This window comes from Hibiscus syriacus, unplaced genomic scaffold (assembly GCF_006381635.1).
Source record: "Hibiscus syriacus cultivar Baekdansim isolate YM2019G1 unplaced genomic scaffold, ASM638163v2 tig00111305_pilon, whole genome shotgun sequence".
NCBI lineage: Eukaryota > Viridiplantae > Streptophyta > Magnoliopsida > Malvales > Malvaceae > Hibiscus > Hibiscus syriacus.
In genome coordinates this window covers 17,842-41,845 of record NW_024063050.1, presented here as the reverse complement: position 1 = coordinate 41,845, position 24,004 = coordinate 17,842, and the positions used below count along the sequence as shown (strand labels likewise).

The window sequence follows — 24,004 nt, the reverse complement described above, 5'->3', positions numbered from 1 at the left end:
AAGTAGAACATTCGAAGACTATGAGCCAGTAAAATTTGATTTTCCAAATGAGGACTTAATGAGTATATTTGCGACAGAAGAAGATGCTCCGAATAATGAAGCTTGGAAAATGAACTTTGATGGTGCCTCGAATGCTGTGGGACATGGAATTGGGGCAATACTAGTTTCACCAGAAGGAGATCATTATCCTTTTACTAGTAGGCTCGCATTTGAATGCACAAACAACATGGCAGAATATGAAGCATGTATCTTGTGTATTCAAGCTGCAATTGAGCGTAAAATTAAAAGCCTGGAAGTATTTGGCGATTCTGCTTTGGTTATTTATCAACTTCGAGGGGAATGGATGACTCGAGATTCAAAATTGATAGAATACATGGACTTGGTGATGAATTTGATCAAAGAGTTTGAAGAAATTTCTTTCACTTATCTTCCCCGTGAAGAAAGTCAAATGGCGGATGCTCTGGCTACGTTAGCAGCCATGTTTAAGATTGATGATCAGTTTCAGATGATGCCTATTCGAATGAGTATAAGAGAAATGTCAGTTCATTGCTGTAACATTGAGAAAGATGAGGAATATGGTCTCCCTTGGTATTACAATATTCTTCAGTATGTGAAGTATCGAGCTTATCCAGCTGAAGCAACTGAGAATGACAAACGAACTTTGAGAAGATTGGCAATAGAGTATGTTCTCGATGGAAACATTTTGTACAAAAAAGGAAAAGATCAGGTTCTTTTGAGATGTGTAGATAGAATTGAGACCAAGAAAATACTTGAAGAAGTGCATGAAGGGGTTTGTGGAACACATGCAAATGGATTCACAATAGTTAGACAGATCATGAGGTTTAGATATTACTGGTCTACTATGAGATTGATTTAGCACAATCATTTAGAATCACTAAATCACTTCACTCGAAGATCATGGAGCATCCAGAGAGCATCAAGATAGAGACACATATGAGCAGATTCAAATTGAGCAAGACAGTATTGAAGACATCAGAATGAATTGATCCTTGGTTCAATACCCTGAAACACTTGTTTGGGCCTATTTATCCTTTTCTTTCATAACCGTGAACCATGGCCTACATTACATGCCTTAAAAAGTCCCTTATAATCATACATGGATTTCCAAACAAAAGAGACTATCTTCATATTTCATCCCGCCCATCAGGATTAATCTTTATTTGCAAAATGTTTTCTAAAATCTTTAATGCATGATAGGAAAAATAGCAAAGGAGAGTTCAAGACGTAAATTTTGAATGACGTTTTGAAATCAAAGGAGGATTCGAGTTGAAAACCTGAAAAGGTGGCTCGAATATAAAAATGGTGCAGCTGACACGATCGCACAAATTCCTTGATAAGTCATCGCACAATTGAGTGTGATCATGAGAGCTGGGAATCGGAGAACACTTCCAATTGAGGAGCATACAAGCTACCCCATCAAACCATTGACCAAAAAAACCTGAGACATTCAAACCATTGACCAAACATAATAATATGAGACTTTTCCCAAAGATAGCTTTGATCTTGACATTTGTCAAATAGCTATAATTTATTGAAGGATTAACAGTGTAATTAATTCTTTGATATCCAATGAACTCTATTTTTATGATTTGTCAAATTTAAAACCTAGAAAGGGGCAATATTTTCAAAACCTTTGATTAAACATTTTTCAAAACTCTTCTAACTGATATTTTCAGATCTTGAAAATAAAAGAAGAAGAAAAAACTTTTCAAACAAGACAAACTCTCTAGAGTAAATCTTGGTAAATGACATGTGGCTCTCTCACACAAAGCTCATGTTTAGAATCAGCGCTGAAGCAAGCAATGAGGAACAATAGGGGCATATTTAAAAATTCAACATCGAATATTGGAGCATCTTTGAGGCAATTAACATCGAATATTGGGGCATCTTTGGGGATTCAACATCCTGATGCGAACTATCATATCTTCTGAAGGCATTTCCTCCACCAGCAGGAACAAGCATACTATCAGTATCATTTGATGTTGTTTCTATCGAAACAAAATATTGTCTCGTTTGAGACAATTTTCTTTCAAAACAAATTTTATCTCATTTGAGACATAAAAAACCTTTGAGTTTGTTTCTTAGGAAACAAATTTTTGTCTCTTTTGAGACAACTTCTTTTGAAGCATCATCTCTGAGTCGATTTCTTTTGAAACCAAAATCCCTTAGATGGCCAAGACTCATGAACAGATGAGCAGTGTCATCACCTGACCAGATCTCCTCATCACGTGGGAGCCGTGTCACCCCTAGATAACCAGTCGTCCCCATCAGAGTGGAACCGTGTTATCACCCTTAGATGTCCAAGACTCATGAACAGATTAGCAGTGTCATCACCTAACTAGATCTCCTCATTATGTAGGAGCTGTGTCAACTCAGATAATCAGTCGTCCCCATCAGAGTGGAATCGTGTTATCACCTTTAGATGGCCAGAACTCTTCATCACGTATGAGTCATGTCATCACCCGACCTGATTTCCTCATCACGTAGGAACCTTGTAAACCCTAGATAACCAAGACTTATCACAATATGAGCAGTGTTATCATCCTTAGATGGCCAAGACTCATGAACAGATGAGCAGTGTCATCCCCTGACCAGATCTCCTCATTATGTAGGAGTTGTGTCAACCTAAATAACCAGTCGTCCCATCAGAGTGGAACCATGTTATCACCTTTAGATGGCCAAGACTCATGAACATATGAGCAGTGTCATCACATGATCAGATTTCCTCATTATGTAGGAGCTATGTCAACCTAGATAACCAGTCGTCCTCATCACGTAGGAACCGAGTTATCACCCTTCCTAAAAATGGCCAAGAACTCTTCATCACGTATGAGCAGTGTCATCCCCTAACTATATTTCCTCATTATGTAGGAGTCTTGTCACCCTTAGACGACCCGAACTCTTCATCAAGTATGAGCAGTGTCGTCTCCCAAATCAAACAACAAATCTTAAAAAAAACAAAAAAATCAGACAAAAACTGGTTGTCTTTTTTTTCTTTGCCCTATTCTTGTTAACACAAGAATGTTCAAAGAGGGGCAGCTGTAGACACCCGTTTTTGTCCAGACTTTAAAATTATTATTATTATATATTATATATTATTATTATTATATTATTATTAGAAATAAAAATATTATTATTAGTATTATTTATTATTAATTAGTGCATTACACTGTTTTGTAGACCCAATCCAATTATAACTCAGAAACCCAAATGTGGAGTCCAAACCCGGTTCAGCCTAACATATGCAAACCCAAAAATCGACCCGTTTACAAGATTTAGGCTCGGATCTAACCCGACACGGAGGTGACCTAAACACAATTAGGGTTTAAAACCCTAAAATAAAGCCTCCAGCCGCCTTCGATGATCCAGATTCCAGCCGAGCCAACTCCAGCCACCAACCCAGTCGTCTTCAACGTTCAAGCCAAGCTGCCCTCATCACCGTCAAGCCATCCCGAAGTCATTGCTGAGACATTAACCGAACCATTGATAAATCTGCACCAACAAATCATCAACAACCGACAAATCATCCCAAAATCAAAACAAAGTCATACCTAACCCCAGAAAATCCGAATAAATCTACCTAAACCCATTAGTCTTTACCAATGATGTATGCAAAGATAAAATAAATGAGAGACAACAACGAAAAAAGGAGAACGGTGAGAGGAGGATTCGAAAAAAACATAGAGTGAATAAAAAAAAACCCCAAAACACAAAGTTTAAAAAATAAAAGAAAATAGGAGAGAGAGGATATAGCATACCTCGTCGCCGGAGATGGAGAAACCGAAAGGTTTCTCCTTAGATCCATTACTTTTGAGCCACTTTAGGCCAGGTCCTTGCTTAGGGCCTGGAGATGCGTCGAATAGCGTCCTTTTCTCTCCATTCCGGTACCGACGTACGACGGTGACCGCCAGTAAGTGGCAGCCGGCACGACGGAGGCTCGCCGTCTCCCGAGAGCTCTCTGGAGCTCTCATTCTTTCTCTCTTTCTTCTCTACTTGGAAATGAATCAAATGGGAAGCTTTGGCCATTTTTGGCCTTATATTTCATATATATATATATTAATCAAAACGACACCGTTTAAGGGTCTGATGCATGCGCAAGGGGTAATTTCTATTTAAGTCCTTCCTCCCTTGTAACCTTATATTTTGGTCATTAATGAAATCATTATTGTTTTATTTCGAGTTTTTAGTTTTCAATAATTTAATTTCAGTCACTAGTTTATGTTTTATGTTATATTTACTAATATTCGAATTTGGCCCAGGATTTATGTCTGTTTTATTTTGGTCACTGTTTTAATATTGAGTGTTTTAGGTTTAATTATAATCTGATCCTCCATGTTTTTAGGGTATTTTATTTTAGTATATATTATTAATGGGTTATTTTTATATTTAGTACATGTATTATTTAATGTTTGTGATTTTAGCTTTAGTGTATTTTGTTAATACCATTTTAGTTCTTTTAATTTTTATTAATACTATATTACTCCTTTAAGTTTTATTAATATTATTTGTTATTTTAGCGAAGTAGAAAGCTTCGAATTCTTGATTAGTGAGAATATGATGATGCGCAAGTAAATGGAATCCTAAGAAAAAGCTACCAAATATGGAACTTTGCACCTATTCAACACTATTATTCTACCAACTATCACTTACTTTCATGAGATCACGTATTAGGTTTTTTTAAATAACATTTAAATTTACTTAAATGATTTTAGTAATATAATAATTATTGTTATTAAAGAGTCATTGTTCCTGTAATTACCATGTTAGTCCTTGTAAGTTCAAATACTTACTTTTATTCATTTGTGTTTCGGTTTGTAATATTTGTTTATTTTTATTTCAGTCCCCTATGTATGTACATGTTGTAAATATTATTATTATATGTTGTAAATATTTTATTTTACATCGTATTTGTTTCTATCATATTTCCTTAAATATATTTTATTTATTTGAATATTTTCAAGAACAACGATTTGTAGAACGGGCGTGGAAAGTATCACTTGATCGAAGTGGTACAATCCAATACGACATTCGAACAAATACGAACTTGAAATAAATCAATTTTATTTTACTAATTAATTTATTTTACTGATACAATATGTGTTATTTTAATTCACAATTTATTTCATTGTATTTTAAGTAAAATGTCAAATTTTAATTTATATTCACTTAGCGTTTTATCGAAAAGGGAATATTCTTTAACAATAGAAAATGATTGAAATAGCTTTCCCGACGGAGGATTGCAAATTTCAAGATTTTTTATCAAGTTAAAGGATTTTCTTTAAATACTTAATTCGAAGCGAATTAATCCACATTCAATAAAATGATTATATTTTAATTTTATATTCGATTTATAAATTTCACCATTACGACAACGTGTAAGTGACACAGTACCAATTTTGGGCGCTATTGGGGGTGCTAATCATTCCCTATGCGTAACAGACTCCCGAACCCATTTTAATCGAATCTTTGGTAAACGCATACCAACTTTTGTCTTAAAAGATGATTTTTCTTAAAATTGTTTTTAAAAGACGTTTTTAGGTATCCGACCCACCTAACCCAAAGGTCGATGGCGACTCCTTTTCAATTTAATTCAAATTAATTCAAAATCACCAATTTCTCAAAATTAAAGTCATAACTGTTTTTTAAAAACAATAAACAATTGTTACAGCCTAAAAACGGTTATGACAATGATGAACAAACATTTATGAAAATTATTAAAACTTTAAAATGTTCATCATAATACAGTTTTCAACATACATGAGATGAAAAACATAAAATTATTTAAAATCAAAACTCATGCATGCTTAAACTAAACGAGCAACCAATTATGCAAGATAATTAAAATATGCTTAGATATTACACATTCCTTTTCAAAAGTGGCTAGATCATTTGAATATCTTCACTTTCATCATCATTGCTCCCACACACCTACATGAGATATTTATTGGATTTTGGTATCCAAATTTCTTTGGATCCTTGAACATTAGTTTCAATGTCCCTTGTTCCTTTAGCAACCATACTTGTCAAAAATATATCCATGAAAATGGCAATGTGAGCATCTTGCCATTTTTGACATAGATGAATTATTTTTTAGAAATTATTTCTTTTTGTTTTGTTAAGCATTCAAGCTTAACTTTCAATTCAAGATTTTTTTTTCCAAATCTTCAATTTTGGTTTTTGAAAGCTCCAAATAGTTTTTCAAAATTTCATTTTGCTTTTCAAAATCTAAATTTGCTTTCAAAAGGAAATCATTTTCAACTTTGAATTTTGAAATCAATTTCTTATATTTGGAATTCATGGTCTTGAATTCCAAATACAATTCATCATAGTCAACTTGTAACTCATTAAAAGAATAAGAATTTGATTCACTAGAGCTAGAAGTTACCATTGAATCTTCTTCGATGGACATGAGGCATAGATTGACTACTTCATCTTCATCATTGGAGTCATCTTCATCACTCCAAGCCGACACAAATGCATTCTTCTTACTTGATACATTCTTCTTTAGGAGGGGACAATCATACTTGACATGCCCCGTTCTTTGACATTCGAAGTACACCAGGGGACCTTTATTTTTCCTTGATTCATGTTTCACTTCCTTAGAAGTCATGAATCTCTTGAATCTTTTAGTTGGTCATCTATTCTTCTTCATCATCATCTTCATCCACCTCTTTACTTGAGTCTTGATCACTCTTATTGGTGGATTTGAAGGTAATGCCTACCTCCTCCTTCTTGTTGTTTTTCTTTTCTTCATCTTCATCTTCTTCCTTTACCATCAACTCATGAGTGAAAAGAAAACTAATAAGCTCATCAAGAGTGAGTGACTTTAGGTTCTTAGCTTCGATAATCGTCGTCTTCTTCGATTACCAAGACTTTGGAAGAGAGTAGGTCATCTTCCTCACAAGCTTCTCATTAGAGATCACTTCTCCAAATCCATTGAGACTGTTGACAATCGCGAAAAATCTATTGTTATAGCTTTGATGTCTTCATCCGATTTCATCTGAAATTTCTCATAGCTATGGTTGAGAAGACTAATTTTGGTTTCCCTCACTTCATCAGTTCCTTCATGAGTGACTTGAAGTTTGTCTCATATCTCATTGACATTAGAACAAGATGAGACTCTTACATATTCATCTGGCCTAATATACAAAAGATGATATGCATAGCCTTTGCATTGAGTTGGAACTTCTTATTCTCTCCATCACTCCAATCATCCATCTCATCGATTGGAATCGAGTATCCCTTCGTGATTGTGTTCCAAGCTCCTAGATTGTTGGCTTGAATGAAGAGCATCATCCTATTCTTCCAATATGTATAATTTGCTCCATTGAAATAAGGTGGCTTGTTGACCAGTTGAGTATTCAATGTAGTAGGACCCAAAAGTTGAAAACATCTTCTCGGTTGCGTCGGAAATGGACAGAGCTTCTTTAAGAATCGTCTCAAGGTTGTTAAAACTTCTAATGAGTTAAGCTTTGATACAAATTATTGGGATTTTCGATGAAGCTCAATTGAACAACCGATATTTGCCAAAAGGGGTTGAAGTGGATTTGAGAAAAAATTAAGGATTAAAAATATTTAAAGATGAAACAAATTGATACACAATGATTTATAGTGGTTCGACTTCTCAACTAAGTCTACATCCACTACCTTAGCTCCTCACCAAGGATTTTCTAACAACTTCACTAATTTGTTCTTTCTTTTCACATGATAAAGAGATAACCTTTACAGATCCCTATTTTTTCAATGGCTAAGATAGAACCACTTCTCTTTACAAAATGTAAAAAAAAATGTATACAAGAAAACCCTTACAAGGTAGGTGTTTACAAAATTAAGCTAAAAAAACACTAATATTTACAAGAGAAAAGAAAATAAGAATGAAAACTCTTCTCTTATGTTTGATTGCTTGGATAGGTGTTCTAACCTTTCTTCAAGTGTCCTCAACTTGTTTTTATATGTTAGAATGAGTTTATGGCCGTTTCTAGCCGTTGAGGATTTTTTATAGCCATTGTTGATAATTTTTCTGTAAATTAAAACTGCTCAGGACAGGGAGTATCAAAACTCCTTTAATGAGTACTGGTACTTCCTTTATAATATTTAAATAAACTAGTTGTTACTAGCCATTAGACTTGACCGATATCGATATTATGCTCATGGTATCAGTAATACTGTATAAAGCAGTATTGGCACCCCTTTGGGTATCAGTACATATTTTGCATTCTGGATTTTGAGCAAGTTGAAAAACAACTAGTAGTATCGATACTACCTAGAAAGTATTGATACTTCTCTTACATTTGGTATCGGTACCACATTAACAATATTGATATTGTTCATATAATATCGATATGTAAGAACAATATCGGTACACATACCTAGAAAAATAGTTTTGTGCTCAAATTCTATTTTAATTGACTTTGAATTATTTTTGAAAACTTTGAACAAATTCAATCAAGTCCAAAAACATTTTTCCTTAATTTGTTATATCAAAACAATATAAAATATAGTTCAACACTGCGCATAGTCCCTTCTATAGGTGTGAACAATTTTTACGAGTTAAGGATTCTGGGAGCTTTTCATGCATCTTATATTTAGCCCAGATTGCTTTTGCCCAGAGTTTGTCAGTCTTGGTAACTAGATTGAAGGCTACTTTCATTATAAAAACCTTATTATGATTTTCTAGGTTTTTATAGCCCATCCCTCATTCCTTAATGGGATTACACATGATTTTCCATTTGACTAGATTTGTTCCCTGGTTCTCCTTATTATGGCCCCAGACAAAGTTGCAGATTATTTGTTCTATTTTACTGCTAACTCTTTTGGGTAGGGGTGTGGTCTGCATGGCGTAGTATGGAATGATATAGAGAAACGATTTTGCTAACATTATTCTTCTAGCTAGAGATTGTGTTTTCGACTTCCATCCAGCTAATTTGTCCCTCACTCATTGAATAATTTGCTGGTATGTTACCTTAGTAACCCTTTTGTAGAGGAGATGTACCCTGAGGTATTTGCTCAAGTCTTGGACTTCTTTGAAACCAAATCCCCTTTTGATTATATTTTTGTTGTTGGTCAGGAACATTCTTCGAGAAAAATATACTGGTTTTAGTTGCGCTTACATTATGACCAGAGCTTTCACAGAATTTTTGGAGAACATTTTTTATAATTTCTGTGTTCGATATCTGCTTCTGCAAATAGGATTAGGTCGTCAGTAAAGAAGAGATGTGTTATACCGGGTCCTTGGAAAGTTTTATCAGTTTCCATATCCCCTGGCGTGTGTTAATCTCTCCATTCATAGAATGAATAAGTACGAGGATAGAGGGTCACATTGTCTAATACCTCTTGATGGTTTGAAAGGTTCGGTAAGGGAACCATTCCGTATGATTTATGTTGAAACCGTGCTAACGCACCCCATTATCACCTCAATTAAATTGTTTGGCAGTCTTATGTCATGTAATGTCTCCTCAATGAATGACCATTCGAGCCGGTCGTAGGCTTTTTCTAGGTCTATTTTGATAGCTATCCAACCTTTCTTGCATTTCTTGTTTCTTATTGAATGGATTGTTTCCTGAGCCAATATTATATTGTCCATGATGGATCGACCGGGGATAAAACTAGTTTGATTGCTAGCAACCAGCTCCGGGAGAAGTGGTTTGAGTTGGTTAACAATCACTTTGGTATTGGTTTTGTAAAGGACGGAACATAGGCTTATGGACCTGTATTGTGTGATTGTTGTTGGTTTATCCACTTTGGGTAGAAGCACTAGTAACGTTTTGTTGAGGTCATCTTCAATAGGTTCACATTCTAGCTTTCTTTTTACTAGGTGGCAGATATTTCCCCCATAAGATTCCAATGGTATGGTGTAAGATAACATGGATTCTGTCCGATCCCGGGGCTTTGAGCGGTCCCATCACATGAATCGCATCCTTAATCTAACTATTGCTAACCTGGTTTACAAGTGATTGGAATAGTTCAGGCCGTATGGTTGGGAAGTATCCTTTGATCTCATAATCCTTCGGGGTTTGCATGGAGCTCGTAAACAATTGTCTGAAAAAGTCTGTCACGTGTAGTTCTGGGGACTTTGGATTATTGCACCATTCCCCAGATTGAAGTTTGAGTGTTGTGATCTGCTTCTTTTTATATTTATTGATAGCACTGATGTGGAAAAAAATAGTGTTCTTATCACCTTTCTGAATCTATTCGTTTCTTGCTCTTTGAGACCACAAGTATTCTTCTTGTTGTAGTGTTGTATCAAGTTCGACTTTAAGCTCCTTTTCCAAATGGAGCAGGTAATCAGAGTCGTATGATTGGAGTGCTTTGTCAATGCCCGTGCGTTTAGTTCTTTTTTCTTCTTACCAATAAGGCCAAAGGTTTGGTTGTTCCATTCTTTGACTTTGTTTTTGAAGATATTTAGGTTGATTGTGATCTTTTCCTCATTATCCCAGTTTGCGTGGAGGAATCTTTCAAAGTCTGGGTGGTCCAGCCATGATGCTAGTAATCGAAAAGGTTTGGTCCGCGATTGGATTAGGATGGTGGTTGGTTTTAGGATCAATGGGCAGTGATCGAAACCCACCCATTCAAAGTGAATAACCAAATAATCTGGACGTTTTTCGTGCCATTTGATATTCATTAGGCAACGATCAAGTCTTTGCCAGATATTTTCCTATTTCTTGGCAAATTATTGCCCTTGGTAATTTATATCCAACAGCCGTTTTCGAAGTAAAAACTGTTGAAAAGTTTGCTACTTCCTATATTTCGCGTGATGCCACCTTTTTGTTCTTCCAGTTTTCGGTTACAATTAAGGTCACCTCCAAGAATCCACGCTTTGTTGTTACTGTTGCGGAAGACGGCAATTGGATAGAGCAAAATCGTAACTGATAATTTGAGAAAATAAAAATGAAGATAAAGAAGACACAAAATTTACGTGGAAAACCCCTAAATAATATAGGGTAAAAACCACGGGCAACGGTAGAAGAATTTCACTATGAGAAAATAGGAATTACAACCTCTCTCGATCTACCAAGGAGAAAACAATAATAATTCTCTCTTGATAAAAAAGGAGAAAACAACTCTCAAGAAACTCTCTAAATTCTCTCTAGTATTGGATGAAAGCTAGAATGTTTTGGGATGATTTTGAAGCTAAATGAGGTAGGGTATTTATAGTTGAAACCTTAAAGACTAATCTTGTAAATACCCTAAATTGCAATGACTAAATTTGTCATTTACCCATTATATAAATTCAAAATTTGGTGGCCAAATTTTAACCACATTTGCCGTCCAATTATGCTGCCATTTTCAATGCACCGAAAGTGCAAAGACTTTCAACAATCTCCCACTTAAGATTTGATTTGGAACAATCATATCTTCACACCATTCTTTCTACCTTGTACATTCATGTTGCTTATATTTCTGTCAAGCCACAAGAGGATCAACACCAGGTAAATTTATCAGCATTGATTGCCTTCGTCATGAAATCTGCTATGTTGTCTTTGGTATGGATCTTCTGCATATCTACCGTCCCTTCTTCCACCTTTTCACGAATGAAATGGTACTGAACTCATGTGCTTTGTCCTTGAATAAAATGCTGGATTCCTTGCTAGATGCAAGGCGTTTTGACTGTCACAAAATAGAGAGACATACTCTTGATTGTGCCCAAGCTCTTCCAATAGCATCTTCAACCAAATTGCTTCTTTACTGGCTTGTGTAGCTGCTACATATTCTGCTTCTGTTGTTGACGTAGCCACAATTGACTGTAATTTTGAAACTCAACTTACAGCTCCACCAGTAACTTTGAACACATATCTTGTAGTAGATTTGTTTTTATCCAAATCTCCTGCATAGTCAGAATCTACATACCCATTGATTAGTAAGTTTGATCATCCGTAACATAATGCAACATTTGAGGTCCCTTTGAGAGGTCCCTTTGATGTATCTCAGGATCCTCTTTACTGTATTCCAATGCTCTTTGTCTGGATTCGCCATGTACCGACTAACCACTCCCACTGCTTATACAATGTCTGGTCTTGTGCATATCATAGTGAACATTAAACTTCCCACTGCTGATGCATACGGTACTCGAGACATCTCCATCATCTCTTCTTCACTGCTAGGACTCATACTGGAGGATAATTTGAAGTTAATATGAAGAGGGGTAGAAATTGGCTTACAATTTTGCATGTTGAATCGTGACAAGATCTTCTTCAAGTAATTCTTTTGTGAAAGCCAAATCTTCCTATTACTTCTGTCTCGGTGAATTTGCATCCCTAGAATCTTGTTTGCTGATCCCAAGTCCTTCATTTCAAATTCCCTAACCATTTGTGCCTTCAATTCTTCAATATGATCTTTGTTGGGTCCTGCAACCAACATGTCATCCACATACAACAACAATATAACAAAATCGTTATCACCAGACCTATTGAAATAAGCACAAGGGTCTGCATTAAGTCTGTTGTATCCAAGGCACATAATGAAGGAATCAAATCTCTTATACTAACACCTTGGCACCTTCTTTAGACCGTACAGAGATTTGTTCAACCTGCAAACCAAGTTCTTATTTTCTTTTTCTTCAAAACCTTCAGGCTGGAGCATATAAATTTCTTCTTCAAGATTTCCATGAAGAAAAGCTGTTTTAACATCTAGCTGCTTTAGATATAAGTCCAATGTAGCACACATTGCCAAAACTACTCGAACTGTTGTTAGTCGAACCACAAGAGAAAATATTTCATTGAAATCAATACATTCTTTTTTAGCATATCCTTTGACCACCAGTCTTGCACGATACCTCTCAACTTGATCGTCACTATTTCGCTTGATTTTAAAGACCCATTTGTTACCAATTGGCTTCCTTCCTTGTGGTAGTGGCACAAGGTCCCATGTATTATTTTTATGAAGGGCTTCGATTTCTTCTTGCATCGCCATCATCCATAGTGAAGCATCTGAGTTGTTTATTGCCTCCTGGTATGTTGATGGCTCACCGTCCTCTGTTAAAAGGCAGTATGCAATATTGCCTTCTATAATATAATCTGAGTGCCAATTGGGACGTCTTCTCACACGATCTGATTGACGAGTTGTTGGAGCTTCAGAACTCTATGGTTCTTGTTCATCATGTGCTGGTTCTTCAGAAGAATCTCCTTGTTCAAACTCCTTTTCCACATGTATTTGTGCAGTCTCTGACTTTTCAGCACTATCATCTTCTTCTTTTCTTTGTAGCTTATCTTCTACAAAGATAACATCTCTGCTAATGATCACTTTATAGGCAGTGGGATCCCACAAGCGATACCCCTTTACACCATCAGCATATCCAAAGAATTTGCATTTCCTGGATTTTGGATCCAGCTTTGAGATTTCTTGGGAGTTGTACATCACGTACACAATACTTCCAAATACATGGAGGTTTGAATAATTAGCTGGTTTACCAGTCCACGTCTTCATTGGTGTCTTCAGCTCTATTGCAGTTGATAGAGCTCGATTCACCAAATAACAGGCGGTATTGACTGCTTCTGCCCAGAATGATTTTTCTAGGCCTGCATCCTTCAACATTGCTCTTGTTCTTTCTAACAAGGTTATGTTCATCCGCTCTGCCACTCCATTTTGTTGAGGAGTGTTCGCCACTGTGAACTGTCTTTTGATGCCTTCTTTCCTGCAAAAGTCATCAAATTCTTCGCTTGTGTATTCTCCTCCATTATCTATTCTGAAACACTTGATCTTATTTCCAGAATCAAGTTCCACCCGTGCTTTGAAGATTTTGAAAGTGGAAAACACATCTGACTTCTTCTTAATAGGGTACACCCAACATCTCCTGGAGTAGTCATCAATAAATGAGACAAAGTATTTTGCTCCGCCTAGGGATGTAACTGGTGCTTGCCATACGTCAGAGTGAACCAATTCTAGAACACTTTTGCCTCTAGAATTTGATGTGTTGAATTTCAACCGGTGCTGCTTACTTGTTATGCAATGCTCACACAAAGGAAGTGATACCTTTGCTAAGCCTGGAAGTAGCTTTTGCTCCACAAGGACTTTCATTCCTTGTTCTGACATGTGTCCAAGTTTCTGATGCCATAGTATTGCTGAATCTGAACTACATTAGGCAACAGAGGCTTCTGCTTCTACCAAAGTCTCTCCCTTCAGCATGTACAAGTTTGCAGCTATCTTTTCACCTTTCAGCACCACAAGCGCTCCACGGAACACCTTCATGATTCCTTTCTGTGTTTCAATCTTGCTTGCATTATTATCCAACAATCCGTAGGATAATAAATTTTTCTTCAGGCCTTTCACGTGCCGCACATCTCGAACTACTTTAATTGTTCCATCATACATCTTCAATTTGATGGTTCCCACGCCAATGATCTCTAAGGCATGATCATTGCAACTATACACAGATCCTCCTAAGACAGGTTCATAATGATGGAGCTATTCTCTTCTTGAGGTCATGTGATATGGTTGACGCTTCACATCATAGAGCATCTCCATCATCTGAAGTGTTTGCAGTATTGCCTTGTGGATTGGAGTTTTTATTTAGACTCCAACAATCCTTCTTCAAGTGACCATTCTTTCCATAATTGTAGCACTTTAAATTCTTCTTGCTTCTTAACTTCGATCTATCATGTTTGTGACTGCTGCTTTGGCCACGTTCTATTGATCTCCCTCTCATTGTTGTCAATGCTTCTGCTTGTTGCAGATTTACTTGTCTGTCTTCCTTATTCTTGTGCCGATTTTCTTCTTGTAGAACAGCAGCTGCAACGTCATCAAAGACTAGACTGGTGACATTATTGTTTGTCAAGTTGATGATGAGTTGATCATACGAATCCGGTAGACTTTGAAGTAGAAGTTCAGCACGTTCTTGTTCTCCTATTTTACAGTTTAAGGATGTAAGCTGAGAAAATAAAGTATTCAGTGTATTTAAATGCTCCGTCACTGAAGTAAATTCTGGCATACGGAGAGTTACAATTTTCTCTTAAGGAAAATTTTATTGTGCAACGATGTGGCCTCGTATAATTTGGTGAGATGATCCTATATCTCCTTAGTTGTCTTCTTTTCCTCGATGCTTGACAATACTTCATCTGCTAATGCTAGATGAAAGTTTGCCATAGCATTCCCGTCCATTTCGATCAATTTGTTATCATCTGTGAAATCCACCGACCTTTCACTGATAGCTTCTAGACAACCGTCTTTCCTCAGGATGGCCTTCATCTTCAATTTCCACAATGAGAAATTTCTCCCATTGAATTTTTCAATATCAAATTTCGTTGCCATAGCTTCTTTTACGGATAGCTCCCACTATTTTACTATCGTGAATAATTCTCTGGAACTTTCAAAAAAAAATGGGTAATAACTTCTTATTTTCTTATGTTGGAGGATCCACCTTTTGATGGCAACCACAAAGACAATAAGAAGATATTACACACTCAAATCTGGCTCTGACACCAATTGTTGCGGAAGACGGTTATCGGATAGAGCAAAATCGTAACTGATAATTTGAGAAAATAAAAATGAAGATAAAGAAGACACAAAATTTACGTGGAAAACCCCTAAATAATATAGGGTAAAAACCACCGGCAACGTTAGAAGAATTTCACTATGAGAAAATAGGAATTACAACCTCTCTCGATCTACTAAGGAGAAAACAATGATAATTCTCTCTTAATAAAAAATGAGAAAACAACTCTTAAGAAACTCTCTAAATTCTCTCTAGTATTGGAAGAAAGCTAGAATGCTTTGGGATGGTTTTGAAGCTAAATGAGGTAGGGTATTTATAGTTGAAAACTTAAGACTAATCTTATAAATACCCTAAATTACAATGACTAAATTTGTCATTTACCTATTACATAAATTCAAAATTTGGTGACCACATTTGCCGTCCAATTATGCTGCCATTTTCAATGCACCGAAAGTGCAAAGACTTTCAATAGTTACCTGGGTTTAGCTCAGATAGATGAGACCATGTGTGCTTCCTAATGGTGATGTGAGGGCTCGCATAGACTGCAATAAAGAAAGCTCATTCTGCTGTTTCTCTTTTACGGAATTTCCCGTGCACAAATTGATTCGAGAACTTAATGATTTCTATTTTGGTATCATTGTCCCATAGGATCCAAATATCGCTGCTGAAACCTTGAGCTTCTACCCTAAATGAATTATGAGGATTGAAAGTTGATAAGACTTTATCCGCTCTAGTTTCGCTGACTTGTGGTTCAAACAGTGCAATTATTCTGGGTTTGTGGGTTTTTGTAAACTCTTTTAAATGTCTTCTGAAATTTGGGTGAGTTACACCCTGTGTTCCAAAACATAATGTCAACCATGATGATCTTTAGGGTTGTTGGGATAGGATGTTAGCCGTTTCATCCTTGACCGTAATTTTCACCAGTTCTTCCTGGTTAGATTCTGGTTTCATGGTTCCCTCTATTGCCTTGCCAGTTTCCTCTATCATCATATGGTTATTTCCATCAGGTGGTTTCATTTTATCAATCTGAGAAGAAAGGTTGTTTTGCATCCATTCAGAAAGTATAGGAGCTTTTGGGGGTATGTATTCCTTGGCTCTTTTGACTTGTAAACCTTTTCTTGGGTCATTTTAATGTTGGTTTTGTCATTCTGCTTCCCTTGTAATTTTAGCCTCTCTTTGGGATAAGCCTTCTTATCTGATGATTATTGCTCTATGATTTCCTTTCTTTATGGTTGGTGTATGTTCTATGATTGTATTTGTCTCATTATTTAAAACTCGAATGTGCTCCTGGATTTGTGTGCTGGATGATGAACCCTCGTTTGTAAAATAGCTCGACATTATTGGAATGTCAACAAGTCCCTTGTTTACATCATCGGTAAGTTGTTAATTTTTTTCAGATGTGGCGATACGACTTGCACTATTTCTTTCTCCTTATTGATCTTTTTGCTTGTTCTTCTGCATTCATTTTGTGCTTTGTTCAGTGGCTGCCTTTGATCCTTATCTAAGTTTGTTTCCATCATGTTGTTCACCATTGTCTGATTTTGAGGACTATCTTCGATTTGGTCATCCAAAGTTTTCAATATCGAGTATCTCGACGTCCTTTTGTTATCTATGTTCTTTTCTTTACCTTTCTGACGAGTATTTGGTCTTCCCGGTTTTCTATTTCTCTTAGACAGGACCATCCATGGTCCAAACAGGTCTTTTTCATCGCCCTCTGCGGTATGGTCCACATTCATGCTGGAATTGGTCACTACATTAGCCTTGTTAATTGTCGTTTCTGGGTTCTTGCTGCATTCTTTGGAGTGACCATACACGACACAGTGAAAGCATATTTGGTTGAGGCCTTCATATTCTAGTTTTTGAATAAATCCGTCGATGCCGAGACATGGAATTAGGGGTTTGTTAAGGTTTACTGCAACTGCTAGCCTTGCGAAGGGTCCTATTTACCCTAACTTGGTGTTGTAGTCAACCTTGTTGACTTTCCCGATGGTATTGGCAATTGTTTTAACATCTTCGAGTAATATCTATAGGGAAATCCAGGTAGACGAACCCAGGCTATTATCTGAGATGGATGTTGTTTAGATGTTGAGAATCCCCTGCTCCATGGTTGCACGGTGAGATAGTTCCCGTAAATCATCCAAGGATCCTCCGTAAGAACTTTGATGTAGTCTTTTTCTAGCCTTACTAGAAAGTAATCGTTATCCATATCTGTTAGGTTTATTTTTTCTTGGGGTTGCCACATGATTTGTAACCTATTTGAGAGTGCTCTGTAACCAATCTTTTTCCATAGCAGTCGGACGATAATTGTGTTCTTCATGTTGCGATCTATGATGTCATGCACTCTGTTGGAAAACCTGATCTTCGGGTAAGAGCCGCTGTTGTCTATAGTTACACCCCCCCCCCAATAAAAGTGATGTCTTCCTCGATGAAATTCCTGGTTTGGTTTTCTTGATTTCCATTTACCATCGCTGCATAGGATGTTTTGGAGCTCTCTCCTTGTCCCCGACATTTGTCCCTTCCAGAGACTGCATTAGAATATCGGTGTCATGCGGTTGCTTGTTATCGATTCCTTCAACGGCATCTATTCCATCGATAACGCCCTTGGCTTCTTGGTCTCCTTGGTGATTCTTGACTTTCTTAGTGGCGCGTAACTCTTCAAGACCTACAAGAACGACTGTGCTCTCTGTGTTTGGCTGGGGTAGGTTGTCGGATAACATTGTTTCATGGATATCGTTGAGCCCTAGGTTACGATCTCTCATGATCGCTATTCCCTATTTCTAACCATTGTTCTTCAACATATTTACAATAACTTTTATTATATTTATATATTTACCTATCTGAATTATGTAATTTACTTTGTTTATTAAATTTTTTATTTTCATATAAAAATAGTAGACAATTTTATTTATTTTTATAACATATTTATTTTAAGATTGAATTTAGAATTAAACCTCTCATTAACGTTTATTTAGTTTATTTATTTTCAATTTTAGTTTGAATTTATTTGTTTTCATTGATAAGTACTAATCACCGCTAAAGATAATTTGTAATTAAATTATGATAAATTTATTTTATCAACATAATGAAAATATTTATTATTTAATATTTTCGATAATGTTTTAAGAAAAATAATTGATAAATGCCATTTAATTTATTCTAATTTTGTAAACAATTCTTATAAATTATTTAGCATAATACCCAAAAAAATATTCCCAAAAGTTAATTAAATAATTTTGTAAGGTTGAACGTTAATTTTTTTTTATTGTTTTAACATCGTTTCATGTTGAGACAAAAAAACCCTTTCGTTGATGGAAATCATTAGTCAATAGTTAACACTCTAAAATAGAAGGGTTTTGCCATAAAATAAAATGTTGGAGATAAAATACTTCAAAAACAATGAAAATAGACCAAAGTGATCATTTTGTTAAACATTAAAGATATTTATATCCTAAAATGAAACATTAAGTCCAAAATATTCTAAAAAGTATGAGCTAAAATGGCTATTAAGTTAGTTAATTTTTATTTTTACTAAATTTATATTGTATTTTTTTCATATTACAACTGTGTTAAAATAAAAGCAAAAAGATCCAAATGCATATGTTTCCTCCAAGAGAATACAATGCTTCTTCAACAGAATATCTGCAAGTTTCATGAACTAAATACGATTTTATACTTCTCCTCATACGAGGGCTCAAACATTTCCATAAGAAATACTACAAACCATTACCGAGAAAAACAACGAAGGCTTATCAATGCAACTACCACCGTCGTTCCGGTCGTCATCGTCACATCATTTATTGAACCGGAAAAGAATAAAAATGCACCAACAAATTCTTTCCCACAGGATGGAGGAAGACAACATGCATCTCAACAATGAATTCTTTGCCTCATTTACGTATATTTCCAACAGAAGATCACATAACAGACAAGACAACAAAAATCCAGAGCACAATTGCAAATGGATAAGGTTGAAAAGACTGCAATGAAGCACTCGCCTTTTGCAACACCAAGGATGATAGAAGCACTAGAAGAGAAGAAAATCAGAAGCTTCGAATGAGAAACACCCCTATAAGTTGTAGGGCTCGAAAATGGTGGCAAACGCAAGAGATATGCAGCCGAACAAGAATACATACGGATTCAACCAAAAGGGTGCTTTAGACATTGAAAATTCACATCAGTATATTGGAATACACCATTTTGTAGGTTCTAAGCATTCCAGATGTGTTGCTTCGGTTCGTCCGAGTTTTATTTAGTATATAATGATAATATAATATAGTTTTGAAAACATTTTTAAAAACATATATAATATATAGTTTTTAAAAATATTTTTAAAAACGTATAATATATAGTTTTTAAAAAGCGATTTTTGAAACATATAATTTAATTTTTGAAAACATATTTTTGAAATATATTATATAGTTTTTATTATTATTGTTGCATTATATTTATTTATTTATTTCATTTTATTCTTTATTCTTATTTTTCTTTTATTATTTTAGGTCCGAAAGAGTCAAGGTCCTAAACCGGGTCCAACAGTCCAAGGGGTACCGTAGAAGCCCAATTGGTTAAGGGGCCTAACCCAACCCTAAACCGATTAGGATTTTATGTTCAGCAAAGAGGCGCCGCAACACCAAGTCCTAGTCAAAGAAACCAGCCAGCCGAGAAACCCGGGACTGCACCATCTTGGGATTTTCGGGCACATGAACGACAGTAAGTCCAAGTAAATCGGAAACAAGGGAAACAACCTCGTCAAAGTTGGAAACAAATCCATGGAAGGAGCCATATAAATACCTCCAATGAGGCACACCAAAAAACATCAAGAGATATACAGAGAAAAGACATTGTCGGAAAAAACCAAAACACCAATCGAGCAGCAAAATCCAAAAAAGAAGGCAAGAAATATCAGCAAAGCATATAAAAAGCCGAAATACCCAAAACAAGAACCAAAGCAAATCAAGCAAAAAAAATATTCGAGGCAATCAATAAGCTCCATAATCACAAATAGCCTTCGGTTTAGCGTCGGAAGAGGAAGGGTCGCTGGAAAATGAGAGGTTTTTCACAAAAAAGGTAAAAACCCGTGACTTTTAGGCTAGATCTACTCCGATCTAAAGATTATTTCATTGTTTTGAGGCTAGATTCGGTATCGGGGGTCAAGAGGAAGTTAGTGGGTAAGTTTGGATTTTTCGACCACCGGTGGTGGTGGCCAGAGCAGCGGTCGGCATGATGGGGCTTCGTCGGAATGGTGGTCGGCCATCGGGACCGGTTGAGAAGAAGGGAGAGTGTTTGAGAGGGTTGGAGAGTTTTTTTAGAATCGGTTTAAAATGATTTTTTGTTTTGTTTTTGGGGTATTTATAATCGGGGGACCTTGGTGTAATTAGTAAATACTTAAATTATTTCTGTAGTCCCTACAGTTTTGATGTATAATTTATTTTGGTCACCTGTTATACATTGGCTCTGGAATTTTAAATTAATTCAATTTAGTCTCTATTTGTATTTTTATATTTATGTAATTTAAACCCCCTAACCTTTTGTTTTTCTTTTTATAGCTTTCAATTCATTTCGATTTAACCCCTATTTAAATAATTTCTTATTTAATCCTTTTTTATCTTTTATTTATTTAATATTCATTTATTTATTTACTTTTACAACCTAATATTTACTTTTTTAGGACAATTTTAACCGATCAATGATAAATAATTCGGATTGAATTTCAAATTTTAATTTAACTTTTAATTTTAACAATTAAGACAAGCGAAAAATTAAATTAATATGAAAGGGATGTACGGGGTGCTAATCATTCATTGACTGTAATCGACTCCAAATCCGATTCAATTCTGGTAAAAACGTAAATCAGATAAAATGATATCCGATCAACCTAATTTTAAATGATTGATGGCTGCTCCATCACATCGAAATTAAGTTAGAATCCGATTACGAGCCCACCCAAAGGACGTTACGACAAAATTAAATAACAAACAATCTTCCCTTCTCAAATTCACAACTATAATAGATTTAGACTTCAAGCAAATCTTAAATAACTACTTTTGCTGCTGACCAAAATGGAGAGATGAATCCGACCTTCTTTAACCAACATCAAGAAAATGAATTAGTCCCCATAAAAAAGAGCATATTAAGAGCATGAATTGGTCTAACTTTGAATGATGATATTGTGAACGGATACAATTTGGTACATATCAGTTAAAAATATATTACTTGAAAACATAGGCAGAAATATTTCAGTGCATAATCCGATATAAAACGACAGTGTATCAGTATTCAGTACAACACAAATGGTGAAGAAATCGGAACCTCATTAGTCATTCCCAAAGAATTAAAATGAAACAAGAGCTAGTGATGTCAAAACAATAGCTTTCATACCTCTAAATTTGTTAGTCTCCCAACAGTGTCATTACAGTCCATGCAAGAGCAATAGTTAGTATGATCCAAGGATAAAGCATCGTCAGCCCGTTAAAATAATTGTTTGCCAAAAAAAGAGATTTCGAGAAAGAACTACCTAACGTACACTTTTAAGACTGGTTAAGTTCTATCGGATATTCTGTAGTTTGTCTAACAATAAACTCAGCTCTCCTCTTCTTATTGTCCCTCGTCGTCACGCAGAAAGAATGATGCACTCCTCTCACCCTTTTCCTGCAAGCTCAAATCCAGCGACTCACCCAAGATTTTCTTGCCAGTTTTGAATTTGAATTGAACAGCAGGCCTTTTTTCAGGCACGATCGTCTTTTCACCATCTCGTTCAGATAGGCCATTTTTCATTGCTTCAATGACAGGAACAAATGCACCCAGCAAAGAAACATGATCGCCCTTGCTCACTTCATTGGAAAGCTTAACTGACAAAGAAACCTCCGAAACATCTTTTTCCCCAGGTTGCAATGGGGCAGCGAGAAATGGGTTACTTCCAGCTTCTTGTATGTTCTCCGTTTTAGCATCCAAAACCATGGAAGCCGAAGTTCCGGTAGAGCCATTACACACCAGTCTCTGTTGCAACCTCAGCAATGCCCTCTTAGCCTTTCTCCGCTGCCTAGCTTGCTCGATCTTATCAGCACAAGGATCAGATGCCCTCTCATTCCACATAGGTGTATGGTTAAAGTGTGGGGATCAGGGAAAGCAGGCAACCAATTCGGGATATGCTTTCCAGATGGGGTTTCATTCATATGCTCAAAACTAGGAATAAGCTTCCTGTTCCTAACAACTGGAAACTTAGGCACTGGCTGAGAAAATGGGATTTCCTCTTTCGTATCCACAAACTGAACTACTTCCTTAACTGTGCCAGAGCCTACAAGACAATTCCAAATCTCCGAATCACCCGGAAACCCATGTGAATCTCCAAAACCTTCTAAAGCCCGAGTTATATCAAACGCATTGCATTCTGTCCTACCAGCTAAGTTAGCATGAAAACTAGCATTTTTCCCTAAGTCACACAGATGCCGAATCAAAATATCCGCAAGAGCGTCCAACGCAGACTCTTTACATCCCTGAAAACCGACACTATCGCAAATCTGCGCAACCACAATCTTCGAAACCAATCTCACAAAATCATCAGCTTTCGGTCTTCCCAGCGAAGAGCAAGGCTCATCTTCGCCTTTCCCCGTATCTCTTGTACTCTCCACGCATCCATGGCTCATGTTCAAAAACTCATATCAAATCTCACAGTTTTTCTTTTTCTGCCCTCAAAATTCTCAATTGTCTTTTCTTTCTTGCTATTAATCCCCAACTAATTACTCGTAAAACCCAAGAACTAAACAAACCAATAACTTCATTCAATATATATTTTCTCAGGAAACAGGTAGAAAAGGAACGAAGAATAACAGCTGATTCCAAGAAATCCTAGAAATGGTCTTAATTTTTACTTCTACATAAAAAAAAGAATCAAATTTTAGAGAAATACCAGATTTTGAAACCTTACCAGTCATCCAAGAATTTCAATGAAAAATAACAATTTGAGCTGAAACCAAAGAAACAAAGCCAGATTCTGAAGCGAACCGAAAAGGAAACGAAAACGAAGCTAGAGGTTTCTAAGAGTTTCCAGGGAAAAATGGGTCAACGGAAATGGAGGGAAAATTACGGAAATGTGATAAATAGAAAACTATGGCAATTTAAGCAAAATCAAAATTCGAGAGGTTAAGTGAAGGGATTGGTGCACTCAAAGTTCTTTCGTTAATATTTATAGAGCTTTTAGTTTAACTAATGGCTAAACTACTCTTTTTCATCACTCAACTTTAACCATTCTCCTATATTGATCAGTTAATTTTAAAATTATTAAATTTTATCATTACAATTTTAAATTATTTTTATTTTCATCATTTAGACATTAAATAAAAAACAACATAAATTATTATTTTTTGTTAATGTAAAATTTATCTATTATTTTTTAACGAAAGAGTATTTTTAAAATTTCATTATTATATCATGTTATCACTACATTTTTTTATTTTGATTATTATAAATATTGATAAATATATTTCATCGGTCTCTATTATTCTAACATTTTAGATATTTTTAAAATTATTTTAAAATTCAATCTAAAAAATTATAATC

At 35.7% G+C, this 24,004-nt stretch overlaps 1 protein-coding gene and 1 pseudogene across 1 annotated transcript; one reads left to right on the top strand and one right to left on the bottom strand.

Moving 5' to 3' along the window:
• Window positions 1-373: 373 nt before the first annotated feature.
• Window positions 374-1,227, top strand: LOC120158131. Its single transcript, XM_039169052.1, has 2 exons — window positions 374-727; window positions 1,219-1,227. Exons 1-2 carry the CDS (start codon window positions 374-376, stop codon window positions 1,225-1,227), a joined length of 363 nt encoding a protein of 120 aa, XP_039024983.1.
• Window positions 1,228-21,677: 20,450 nt separating this feature from the next.
• On the bottom strand, window positions 21,678-23,600 carry LOC120158121 (annotated as a pseudogene).
• Between the last annotated feature and the right edge of the window lie 404 nt (window positions 23,601-24,004).

Excerpts from the sequence above, each read along its gene's own strand:
- LOC120158131 (XM_039169052.1), top strand. The coding sequence starts at position 374 with ATGGACTTGGTGATGAATTTGATCAAAGAGTTTGAAGAAATTTCTTTC.